The sequence below is a fragment of the Carcharhinus amblyrhynchos genome, unplaced genomic scaffold (assembly GCF_965287045.1).
Source record: "Carcharhinus amblyrhynchos unplaced genomic scaffold, sCarAmb.v2.hapA scaffold_699, whole genome shotgun sequence".
Classification (NCBI taxonomy): Eukaryota; Metazoa; Chordata; class Chondrichthyes; order Carcharhiniformes; family Carcharhinidae; genus Carcharhinus; species Carcharhinus amblyrhynchos.
In genome coordinates this window covers 1-13,101 of record NW_027650439.1, presented here as the reverse complement: position 1 = coordinate 13,101, position 13,101 = coordinate 1, and the positions used below count along the sequence as shown (strand labels likewise).

General features: G+C 54.4%; 1 protein-coding gene across 1 annotated transcript in view; it reads right to left on the bottom strand.

Moving 5' to 3' along the window:
* LOC145339840 (autism susceptibility gene 2 protein homolog) overlaps positions 1-6,589 on the bottom strand; it is a 57,239-nt gene extending 50,650 nt beyond the window's left edge. The window contains 1 exon segment of the mRNA XM_080184372.1: positions 5,870-6,589. Coding sequence (XP_080040498.1) covers positions 5,870-6,136 — 267 coding nt within the window. The 5' untranslated portion in view covers positions 6,137-6,589.
* Positions 6,590-13,101: the final 6,512 nt, after the last annotated feature.

Here is a 13,101-nt window from a genome sequence, read left to right as displayed (position 1 = left end):
TCATCAGTGCGCGCTTAAACTGGACCATCTGACGGACAACACGACAACTCAGCGACTATCACTGTTTGCTGTGCAGATACGTGGACCCAGGTCGGATTTCCAGCTTGGATCAATGTCTGTGGGAGTTTGCACATTCTCCCCGTGCTTGTGTGGGTTTTCTCCGGGTGCTCCGGTTTCCTCCCACACCCCAAAAACGTGCTTTTAGGTTGACTGGTGTCAATAAATTGCCCCCAAATTGGATCTCCCTGAATCTGGCGTACATACAATTCCCTAAGTTTGAACCCCTTTATTGTGGAGTCCACTAGCTGTAGACAAAAGTCGTAGGTAGAAGGAGGACTTGAATAAGGCACTCACTGAGTGATAATGTAGGCGGTGCGGGCACGTAGGGCCAAAGGGCCTGTTTCCTGTGCTGTTCTTTCTTCTGAGAAAGATTAGCCAGTCGACACGCAAGCTCAGCTCACTCAGACGTCGTCCCTCTCTGTCTCCAGCACAGTGAGGGTGGGGAGGTTGCATCTTTCAAGGACTCAGCACTCCTCCCCAGGTTTCTACCCCAGGAGCCAGAAAGCAGACACCTTGATGGGCTGTAAGAGTGCAGAATGCACAGACATGTATTGCCTCTTTGGAGAGCCAACGTAAGCCAGGGAATTCCTCTCCCTATAACTCAAACCATCAAGTCCCCGGTAGCATCCTAGTAAATCTTTTCTGCACTCTTTCTAGTTTAATAATATCTTTTCTATAATAGGGTGATCAGAACTGTACACAGTACTCCAAGTGTTGCCTTACCAACATCTTGTACAACTTCAACAAGACCTCCCGACTCCTGTATCCTGACCGATGAAACCAAGCATGCCGAATGCCTTTTCACCAACCTACTGAACCTTCTCTAGACTGCCTCCGATCCCGATATATCTTTCCTTAGATAAGTGGGAACCAAAAACTCTTCACAGTACTCTGGGTGTGGGTCTAACTCAGGCCGTGTATAGTTTCATAGAAACCCTACAGTGCAGAAAGAGGCCATTTGGCCCATCGGGTCTGCACTGACTACAATCCCACACAGGCCCTAACCCCATGTCCCTATATATTTTACCCACTATACTACTCATCTCAAGACACTGAGGGGCAATTTTCGTATGGCCAATTAACCTAACCCGCACATCTTTGGATTGTGGGAGGAAACCCACGCACACTCGAGGAGAATGTGCAAACTCCACCCGAGCCAGGAATCGAACCCAGGTCCCTCAAGCTGTGAAGCAGCAGTGCTACTGTCCTGCCCTTTCCCTATGTTGAAACTCCGTTCCCCAGGAAACAAAAGCCAATTTACCTTCCCTGTGGCCTGCTGACCCTACCCAATAGCACGAGGGATCCGCCAATCTCTTCGTGCCGCCACTTTCTGCAGCCTCTCTCCATTTAAACCACCCTTAGCTCCTTTATTCTTCCTATCAAAGTGCCTCACTTCACATTTTCTGAGGCTATACTTCATCAGGCCAGTTCTTCTCATAGAAACCCTACAGTGCAGAAAGAGGCCCTTCGGCCCATCGAGTCTGCACTGAACACAATCCCACCCGGGCCCTACCCCCATATCCCTAATCCCTCTAACCTACACATCCCTGTGCACTAAGAGGCAATTTCTTAGCATGGCCAATCAACCTAACCCGCATATCCTTGGACTGTGGGAGGAAACCGGAGCACCCGGAGGAAAGCCACGCAGACACGAGGAGAACATGCAAACTCCACACAGACAGTGGCCTGAGCCGGGAATCGAACCCAGGACCCTGGAGCTGTGAAGCAGCGGTGCTAACTCACTGTGCTACCGTGCCACTCACCTGACCTGTCCACATCCCTCCGCAGCGTTGTGAAGCGGAGTTGATCCCCCTCTCCGGGAACTAATACCAAACCGCTCACGGAGTACCACCTCCCTTCACGATCTGTTGAAGCGCGTGTGAGAAGGAGGAATGTCTGCACTTCGACTTTTAGCAGCTAAATTAAACTACCTCAGACTCTCTGTAAAATCGACAAGTAACACTCTACTTCTCCAACAATGGGGGAAGCAATGGCCTCGTGGCATTATCGCTGGACTGTTAATCCAGAAACTCGGCTGACGTGCTGCGGAACTGGGTTCGAATCCCCCCCACGGCAGAGGGCGGAATTTGAATTCAATAAAAAGTATCTGGAATTGACAATCTGCTGATGACCCATTGTCAGGAAATACCCATCTGGTTCCCTTCAGGGAAGGAAATCTGCCGTCCTTACCCCGGTCTGGCCTACACGTGACTCCAGAGCCACACAGTAACGTGGTTCAACTCAACTGTCCTCTGGCAGCGAGGGATGGGCAATAAGTGCTGGACCCAGCCAGCGATGCCCATGTCCCATGAATGAATTAAAAAAAGCTAACAGTGAACAGTTTAACTAAAGTATTAACAAACTGAATGAACACAGTTCTAATGAGATGCTGTTTAGAAAAATACAATCCCCACTTATTAACACTGAAATAGAATTATTAGTCACTCTCTAAATTACAAACGGGTTTTATCTTCCGGAATCTTCTGTCTGGAATCTCTCTCCTTTTGCTATCTTTTCTATTCAGATGAGCGGTGGCAGAGAGCAGTTGCTGTGTCTTTCTGGAGCTGAGAGTTGTCTCTCATACCCCTGGTGACCTATCAACATCCCCACAACAGGACTGGTTCTCAGGCAACCAAATTATCACATTTAAATCTAATAGGCTATCATTCAAGTCAGACCATAGGACACAGGAACAGAATGAGGCCACTCGGCCCATTAAATCTGCTCCCCCATTCAATCATAGCTGATATTTTTCCCATTCTCCTGCCTTTTCCCCGTAACCTCTGACCCCTTCATTAATCAAGGACCTATCTCTGTCTTGAAGACACTCAGTGATCTGACCTCCACAGCCTTCTGTGGCAAAGAGTTCCACACATTTCCCATTCTCTGGGCTGAAGAAATCCCTCCCCATCTCTGTTTTAAAGGATCGTCCCTTTACCCTGAGGTTGTACCCTCTGGCTCTAGTTTTTCCTACTCGTGGAAACATCGTCTCCACATCCACTCTATCCTCACAGTATCCTGTTAAGTTTCAATAAGATCCCTCCCTCATCCTTCTAAACTCTGAGTACAGACCCAGAGTCCTCAACCCATTCCTCACACAGCAAGCTCTTTATTCCAGGGATCATTCTTGTACACCTCTTCTGGACCCCTTCCAAGGCCGGCACGTCCTTCCTTAGATACGGGGCCCAAAGCTGCTCCAATTGGAGTCTGACCAGAGCCTCAGAAGTCCACCCCTGTTCTTGTATTCTAACCCTCTCCATGTGAATGCTAACATTGCATTTACCTTCCTAACTGCCGACTGAACTGCACGTTAACCTCAAGAGAATCTTGAACAAGGATTCCCAAGTCCCTTTGTGTTTATTTCCTAAGCATTTCCCTGTTTAGAAGTTGGTCTGTGCCTCCATTCCTCCTCACACTTTTCCACACTGTATTCCATCTGCCACTTCTTCGCCCACTCTCCTAACCTGTCCAACTCCTTCTGCAGCCTCCCTGCTTCCTCAATACTACCTGTCCCTCTTTGTCTCACCTGCAAACTTCCCAACAGTGCACCTTGATTCCTCTTCCAAATCGTTAACGTACAGTGCATTGGGATTCCCCCTCCAAATCATTAATGTGTAGAGTGAAAAATTGTGGTCCCAGCACTGACCCGAGGCACACCATTCATCACCGGCTGCCATCCTGAGAAGGACCCCTTTATCCCCACTATCTGCCAGTCAACCAATCCTTTATCCATGCCAGGATCTTACCCTTAACACCATGGGCACTCTTAACAGTCTCCTGTGTGGCACCTTGTCAAAGGCCTGCTGGAAACTTAAATACATCACATCCACTGGTTCTCCTTTATCTCACTTCCTTGTTGCCTCCTCAAAGAACTCTTAACAGGTTTGTCAGACATGATTTCCCCTTGATGAAGCTATCCTGACTCCGGCCTATTTTATCATGCACTTCCAAGGGCTCTGTCATCTCATCTTTAACCATGGAATCTAAAATCTTGCCAATGACTGAACTCAGGCTAACTGGCCTATAATTTCCCGTCTGCTGCCTCCCTCCCTTCTTAAACAGCGTTGTTACATGAGCTACTTTCCAGCCCACCCTGCCATGATGTGGCGATGCCGGCGTTGGACTGGGGTAAACGCAGCAAGAAGTCTGACCACACCAGGTTTAAGTCCAACCCATTTATTTGATAGTAAACTCGCAAGCTTTTGGGGTTTGACCCTTTGTCAGGCGAAAGGAGAGTTCTGGCCTCAGACAGAGAGGCTCTGTCTCAATTCACCTGACAAAGGGTCAAACTCTGAAAGCTGTGAGTTTACTATCAAATAAATCGGTTGGACTTAAACCTGGTGTTGTCAGACTTCTTACCCTCCCTGCCTCCAGTGATTGGACACTAAGGGACTATTTAGCACGGCCAATCCACCCTAACCTGCACATCTTTGGATGCTAAGGGACAATTTAGCACGGCCAATCCACCCTAACCTACACATCTTTGGACACTAAGGGACAATTTAGCACGGCCAATCCACCCTAACCTACACATCTTTGGATGCTAAGGGATAATTTAGCACAGCCAATCTACCTAACCGACATTTGAGCTTTCAATCCCCTACTCAAGGCTCTCCCATACTGGAGACAGTGTTGGGTTCAGCAATACCCCTTCAGGAAGCTGGGTGGGGCATGTTTAAGGGATGCCGTTTGACAGGATCAGTCCTGGGGCCTTGGGTAGCGCGCTCCAGGGTCAGGGACAGAAGGATGGAGGCACAACTGCTTTCCAGTCCGGGCTTCAGGCTCTGTCCCACACACTGGAGCACGGTCCAGGTTAAACAGCTGCCAAGAGGCCGAGGGGGTGCTGCCCCGACAAGTGGGACTAGTTCAGTTTAGGTAACCTGGTCGGCATGGACAAGTCGGGCTGGAGGGCCTGTTTCCATGCTGTTCGTCTTACATTAAGTTTATTTATTAGTGTCATAAGTAGACTTACATTAACACTGCAATGAAGTTACTGTGAAAACTCCGTAGTCGCCAGCACCTGTTCAGGTAACACTGAGGGAGAATTTAGCACGGCCAATCCACTCTAACCAGCACATCTTTCGGAGCGTGGGAAGCAACCGGAGCACCCGGAGGAAACCCACGCAGACACGGGGAGAACGTGCAAACTCGGCACAGACAAGTGACCTGAGACTGGGAATCAAACCCAACTTCCTGGCGCTGTGAAGCACCAGTGCTAACCCACTGTGCCACCCGTTTCCTCCCACAGTTCAAGAGATGTACAGATTAGGTGGGTTGGCCATGCTAAATTGCCCCTTAGTGTCCCAAAGATGTGTAGGTTAGAGTGGATTGGCCATGCTAAATTGCCCCTTAGTATCCAAAGATGTGTAGGTTAGGGTGGATTGGCCGTGCTAAATTGTCCCTTAGTATCCAAAGATGTGCAGGTTAGGGTGGATTGGCCATGCTAAATTGTCCCTTAGTGTCCAAAGATGTGTAGGTTAGGGTGGATTGGCCATGCTAAATTGTCCCTCAGTCTAATAAGAGTGTGGTGACGAGGGGATTTTCACAGTAACTTCACTGCGGTGTTAATATAAGCCTACTTGTGACAATAATAAATGTAAAATAAAGTTTAACGTACTCTTAAATAAACTTTGTTTGATAAAAGCTCCCCCTTACATCACTTGAATCCTAACTGAAGTGAAACATCACATGCCTACTCTTGCCAAATTCAAATTGAAAACAGTTTACGCTCCAGGCGGATTTCATGGCGTCCATCCTGAATTCTAACACAGGGAGAGCCGCACCAGGATACCTTCGGTGAGCCGCTTACCTCCAGGGCCTCCAGCGTCGGAAAGCTGGCGATGGCAAACCCGTCGATGATGTCCTCCTCGCAAGACGTGGACTCCCTCCTCCGCCGCCTGGGGGGCCGGGGCCTGGAGGAGCCGGGCGCCTCCCCGGCCTCGCGGTCCGAGCCGGAGGAGGGCGAGTAGGGCCTGGGGTCCCTGCCCCCAGCCCCCGTCATCTTCCTCTCCCTGTCCCGCTGGGAGCGGGAGCGCCGGCTCTGGCGATAGCCACCCGCCCTGGGGGGTAACTCCATCTTGGCTTGCCTGCCACGAGTCCGGCGCCCACTGTCCGGGTTTATATATTAAAAAGGGGGGATCTCTCTCTTCTCCGAGATGCACAATAATATATATAAAAAGAAGGTCCACTCCCTTTTTTTTCCCTGAAGTCTCGAAACGGTAGTGGAGACCGCAACGTCTCTCTCACGCTACCTCCTCCTCTTCTCCCGCTGTCTCTCCGTTAAGGCAAGAATATCCGGGATCCGGCCAAGGCGCGCGGTTCCGGGGAGGGGGTCCAGAAACGAGAAGCACCAAGGGGCGAGACCTCCTCAGACGCATTCCATGTGCCGGGCTTCACGGAAACAAGGCTCCCCGGAGCGTCCCCCTTCGCAACGGGGAAGACAGGTATCCTTCGGATGGACTTGCTGGGGAAGAGAGGGTGAGAAAGAGGGAGCGAGAGGCCGGGAAAGAAAGATTGGTTTGGGGTGGGGGGGGGGGGGGGGGGTAAATAGGGACTCTCAAGTCTTGAGAGACAATAAAATGGAGGAAAAGGGACACAGGATTGGCAAAACTGAGTCGGTTCCTGGGGAGACAGGAGGTTGGGGAGGGGGAAGGGAGGTCAAGGTGCTTGGGTGAGGTGTGATTATTGAACGATTTGGGTGGGAGAGAAGTTTATGTTCTTTAAGAGGGGGCGAAAATGGGGGTAGAGAGAGAGAGAAGCTGCTTTTTTTCCCCCAAGGGGGAAGTGGGTGTATTTAATGTAGATTTGAGGGAGAGACAGGGGCAAGTGTCTTCTTTCACAGGGGGTGTACTAAATAAAGATTTGAGGGGGAAGTGCCTGGTTTCAACGAGGGAGAGAATGTATTTAATAGAAGATTTGAGGGAGGGGGGGAAGGAGTGTCTTTTTTCCAAGGGGGAGAGGGTGTATTTAATATAGATTTGAGGGAGAGAAGGGGAAAGTGCCTTGTTTTAGGTAGAGGGTGTATTATGTATATAGATTTGAGGGACAGAAGTGTCTTGTTATGGAGAGAGGGTGTATTAAATGAACTATTTGAGGGAGAGAGGGGGAAGTGCCTTGTTTCAGGGAGTGACAGGGCGGACTTAATTCAATATTTGAGGGACAGAACTTCTTTATCTTTAAGGGCGCAATTAAAAAAGACTTGAGGGGGAAGAATTAAAAAAGGGAGTTTCAGGTTTAAGGGCAAGAGACGGTGTTTCTTTTATATAAAAGATCTGAAGGAGAGAAAGCGAGGGGGAAGTGCCTTTTTTTCAAGAGGAAGAGGATGTGCTTAATAAGAGTTGACAGGGGACAGAGATAACTTCCTATTCTTTAAGGCAGTGCAATTAGTAAGAGATTTGAGTGGAGGAGAGGAGTGAGAAGTTGCAGACTCTTGTTAGAAGTGGGTAATGGATTCTCAGGGGGTGAGAACTGGGTGCTGTGGATGATAGGTGGGTGCTTTGAGGGGGTGGTGGAAGATGTGGATAAGGAGTGGGTGCTCCAGGAAGGTGATGGTGGGAGGGTGCTTGACAGATGCCCTGAGAATGGGTGCTCTGAAGAGGAGGGGAGATAATGAATGCTGAGGGGGAAAAAGAATGGGTGCTGTGAGGTGAGGAGGGGGCACGCTTGGGTCCTGCAATGTTGGGGCACAGGCCTCTGAGGGGGGGTAATGGGTGCCCCCTGGGGGGGTGTGCCCTGAATGGGAGCGCAGTGAGGGAGTCTGGGTGCTCCAAGGGGTCGGGGGATAGAGTGGGTGATCTGGTGGGGGAGGGAGTGATAGCTCTGAGGGGGCAGTTGGAAGCTCTGAGTGGGTAATGGGTGTTCTTGGTTGGGGGGGGGGGGGGGGGGGGGAGAACCTCTGGACAGTAATGGGTGTTCTGTGGGGGTGGGTGCTGAGAGGGGGTAATTGGGTGCTCTGAGGGGGTAGTGGGTGACAGTTGGGAGCTGTGGGGGGGGAATTGGGTGCTCTGTGGATGTAATGTGATGCTGCGAGGGTGATAGTTGGGTGCGGTGGCAGGGTAAGTTTGGTGTTCTGAGAAGGGGGTGGTTGGTATTGTTGGGGGGGGGGGAATTGGGTGCTCTGAGGGGATGGAAGTTGTGGTCGGGGGCAACGGGGTGCTGAGGGGTTGGGGGGGGTGATCGTTGGGTGTTGTGGAGGGGGTGGCGATTGATGCTGGGGAGATGGGTGGAGGTGACACTTGGGTGCTCTGAAGGGGTGATTGATGCTTTGAGAGGGGGAGGGGGGGTGTGGGTGTCCTGGGGAGGGCACAGTGCTGCTCTGAGAGGTTGAGGGGAGGGTGGGGGGGTGATAGTTGTCTGCTCTGGGGGAGGGGTGGGTGATGCTGAAGGGATTGGGGGGGGAGGGAGGGAGGGTGGGGGTGATAGGGGGCTGTTGTGGGGAGGGATGAGTGATGCTCTGAGGGGTTGGAGGAGGGTGGGGGTGATAGATGGGTACTCTGGGGGAGGAGTGAGTGATGTTTTGAGGGGTTGGGGGTGATAGTTGGCTGCTCTGGGGAGGGGTGGGTGATGTTCTGAGGGGTTGGGGAGGGTGGGGGTGATGGTTGGGTATTGTGGGGGGGGTGTAATTGATGCTGAGGGGATGGGTGGGGGGGTGATGATGAGGGGTTGGGGGGAGTGTGGGGGTGATGGTTGGGTATTGTGGGGGGGGTGTGTATTTGATGTTGAGGGGATGGGTGGGGGGGGGTGATGATCTGAGGGGTTGGGGGTGATGGTTGGCTGCTCTGAGGGGGGGGGGGTGGGCTGTGGATGAAAGAGGTGGGGGTAATAAATGTCCTCCGACACTAAATGGGCCGGGGGTTGGGGAGGCGGCCTGCGCCTTTAAGGGGGGGGTGTAATGGCGGCCCGGGCCGCCGCCGCTGCCGTTCCTCCTGCCGCTGTCGGTGAGTGCTCCTCGGCCTCTCCTCCGGCTCATTGGGCTTCCCGCCGCTCGGGGCCTGAGCCTGGGTCGCTGCTGCTGCCGTTGCCGTCGCCGCTGTCGCCACTGCCGCCGCCGCGCCGCTGCTCCGCCCGCCATCTTGGGGCCGCCGCCATTACCAACATGGCGGCGCGGGGGGGGGGGGAGAAAACAGAGCCCGCTGGGTGTGAGGGGGGGGGAAGGTTAGAGAGAGAGAGAGGGGGGGTGAGGGTTTGTTAATCTATCAGAGGGGGGACACAGACAGATCCCGGTACCGCTGCCGCTCCTCTCCCTCCTCCGCCTCCCCGCCGCTCCTTCCTTCCTTCCTCCTCAGCCTGGCTTTGTCTTCCGCCTCCCCTCCCCCCGCCGGCCTGACGGACTGCGTGCGCACCAGCCCCCGCCGACGTGATGACGTCCCGCACCCGCTCCTCATTTCTCCGCCAATCGGAACGCAGGGCGGTCGGCGGCGCCGGGGCGCGGAGGTTAGACGGCGTCTTGACGTCATTCGTCCCCCTCCCGCCCCGCCTCGCATCGCATTGGAGGAGGACGCGTTGACGTCGCCCCCTCCCTCTCCGTCTGAGGCCGGGCTGGAGCGGGTGACGTCTTGACGTCATGCCTAGCTTTCTCCCCCCGCTGGAACAGCGGACGCGCTGACGTCACCCCGCTCAGCCGCCGTTTGGAGCGGAAGGCGTGTGACGTCACCGTTTCACCTCCTCCTCCCGGCCAGAAGACGCGCTGGCGTCATCCCCACCGCGGCCTGGTTGGCGTGTTGACGTCACCGCTCCCCCCCACCACCGCCCAGACATAAGACGTATAAACGTCACCCCCTCCGACACACCCATCCCTGTAGGAACGGCTGGAGTGGATGACGCGGTAACGTCATCGCTCCCTCCCCCCGCCCGGACAAGGGACGTGCTGACGTCATCCTCACCGACCGACCGACGCATTATACATAAAAGGCCGAGCTGGTGTGCATGGCGTGTTGACGTCGCCGCTCCCTCCCCCCGCCCGGACAGAGGACGCGCTGACGTCAACCTCAACGTCTGCCGGGCTGGAATGGACGGCGTGTTGACGTCACCTCTCCCTACCCGCCCCGCCAGGACGCGCTGACGTCAACCCTCCGGGCCAGGCTGGAGTGGATGCGTCTGGACGTCATTACGAATCCCCTCGCCGAATGGAGAGTGGACGCGAACACGTCACCCCGTCTCGCCCCCGCCCCCGCGCTCCAACGGGCAAACAAGGCACTCAGTCTGCGCAGGGAGCGGACGCGCTGATGTCACTCTCGATGGTTCAGCGTGCTGACATCACTCGCTCCCATTTCCACCCCCCCAACACACACATGCGCACTCCACCACGGTGAGGTTGCGAGATAACATCTCTCCTCAGCCACTCCCCACGGGGGGGGGGGGGGGGGGGGGTGCCCCCAAGTCTGACCACGCCCCCTTTTTCTGCTGGCCACGCCCTATTTCCCCTAGCCACCACGCCCCCTCTCTGCTGAGCCACGCCCTCATCCCTCAGCCACACCTCCTGAGCCTGGCCCCCCCTCAGCCACGCCCTCCTGAGTGACGGGGGGGCGGGGCAGGCGCGCGCAGCTGTTTGAATCCTCGCCGCATTCCAAAGCCAACGGCCGCCTGTGCCCTCGCCGTGACCTCCCTTCCCCCTCCTCCCCAGCCTTGGCCAAGCCGCCATTTTGTTGGCCAAGTTAACCCCTTCCTCCCTGCACTCCTCCTACCCTCATCCTCATCACCCCCAAGACCAATAACACCAACCCAACTACCACCTCACCCCACCCCTTCTGGGGCCTGGCACAGCGGATAGAGTTACCGCCCAACACACCTGAACATGTACCCCTCGCTTCTAACAGGTAGGGGGTGGCCCGAGGATGGGCAGTTGCAGCAGAGGGGATAGGGGTCCCGCACACACACCCACCCAACCTCCTCAACCAAACCATTGACACGGGTTGCACTGTGATGGGTTGTTACCCAGGAAGGTGGGGGGTGGCAGGAGGCCACTCTGCCCCTCATGTCTCTGAATGAAGAGGCGCCGTTCCCTGTCCCCCACCCCCTCGCCATCAGGGTCCCATGCATCAGCACCAGTTGGCACGATGCATTGTTGAGATCCGTCCCCACGCTCGTATATTCCTCCATCGCTTATCCAAGCCCTTGGCACTGGTTGGTGCAATGTTAGGTTCAGAGATGCCTTCCCCCATCCTCGTATATTCCTCCATCGCTTACCCAAGCCCTTGGCACCAGTTGGCATGATGCATAGTTTAGAGATGTCCTTTCCCAACCCCATGCTAGTATGGTCCTCCATTGCTTATCCAAGCCCTTGGCACCAGTTGCCATGATGCATAGTTCAGAGATGCCCTCCTCCCTTCCAACACTATAATGATCGCACATCGCTTATCCAAGCCCTTGGCACCAGTTGGCACGATGCTTTGTTCAGAGATGCCCTCCCCCACCCTTGTATGTTCCTCCGTTGCTTATCCAGGCCCTTGGCACCAGTTGGTGCGATGCATTATTCAAAGATGCCCTCCCCCATGCCCGTATGTTCCTCCGTCGCTTATCCAAGCCCTTGGCACCAGTTGGCGTCATACTAAGTTCAGAGATGTCCTCCCCTATCCTTACGCTACAGTGGTCACACATCATTTATCCAGGCCCTTGGCGCAAATTGGCATGGTACATAGGTCAGAGATGTCCTCTCTTATCCCCGCAATGGCATGGTCATACGCCATTGGTCCAGACCTTTGGCACAAGTTGGCATGAATGGTGACCCGATAACGGTTATAAGAAAAACCCATCTGGTTCACATTTAAGGAAGGGAATCTGATTTCCTTGCCTGGTTCTGGCCTACACGTGTGCCCACATTTATTATTGTCCCGTGTATCGGGACACAGTGAAAAGTATTGTTTCTCGCGCGCTGTACAGACAAAGCATACCGTTCATAGAGAAGGAAAGGAGAGGGTGCAGAATGTAGTGTTACAGTCACAGCGAGGGTGTAGAGAAAGATCAGCTTAATGCGAGGTAGGTCCATTCAAAAGTCTGACGGCAGCAGGGAAGAAGCTGTCCTTGAGTCAGTCGGTACAGGACCTCAGACTTTTACATCTTTTCCTCAACGGAAGGAGAGAGAATGTCCGGGGTGCGTTTGGGTGGGGGGGTCATTGATTATCCCGGCTGCTTTTCCCCGAGGCAGCGGGAAGTGTAGACGGAGTCAATGGATGGGAGGCTGGTTTGTGTGATGGGATTGGGGCTACATTCACCACCCTTTTGTAGTTCCTTGCGGTCTTGGGCAGAGCAGGAGCCCAGACCGAGCTGTGATACATCCGGGAAAGGATGCTTTCTATGGGGCATCTGTAAAAGTTGGTGAGAGTCCGTAGCGGACATGCCAAATTTCCTTAGTCTTCTGAGAAAGTAGAGGCGTTGGTGGAGCTTTCTCAACTATAGTGTTGGCGTGGGGAGGTTGTTGGTGATCTGGACACCTTGAAGCTCTCTTGACCATTTCTACTTGGTCCCCGTTGATGTAGACAGGGGCACGTTCTCCTCAACGCTCCCTGAACTCGCTGATTATCTCGTCCCTCTTACTCCCCAGAAGAAACTTAAGACGTGAAAGAGAAGGGATTGAGAAAGCAATCCTCGGACGGGGCCAACGGGCGCGGAGGGCCTGAAGGGTACGGACGTCCCCCTGGGGTGCCCGTTCGGGCACACTGAGGGGACACCCTGAGGGCATTTCCGCCTGGATTCCACCTACCTGCCGGAAGGGGTGGACAAGTTTGGGGGGTTTGGTGGGGGGGGGCGGGGAGAGGCCTACCCGAATTTCTAGGCAAACGACGCTGAGTAAAGCGAGGGAGACGGCGACGAGGGCGGACCTCCCTGGGGAGGGGCAGGCACGGTGGCACAGCGGGGTTAGCGCCGGGGACAACTGGGCTCGATTCCCGGCCTCGGGTCACTGCCTGCGCGGGGCCTGCACTTTCTCCCCATGTCTGCGCGGGTTTCCTCCGGGCGTCCCCCCCATACAGTCCGAAAGACGTGCTGGTTAGGGTGGACTGGGGGCCGTGCTAAATCCTCCCTCGGCGTGACCCCGAACAGGAGTGT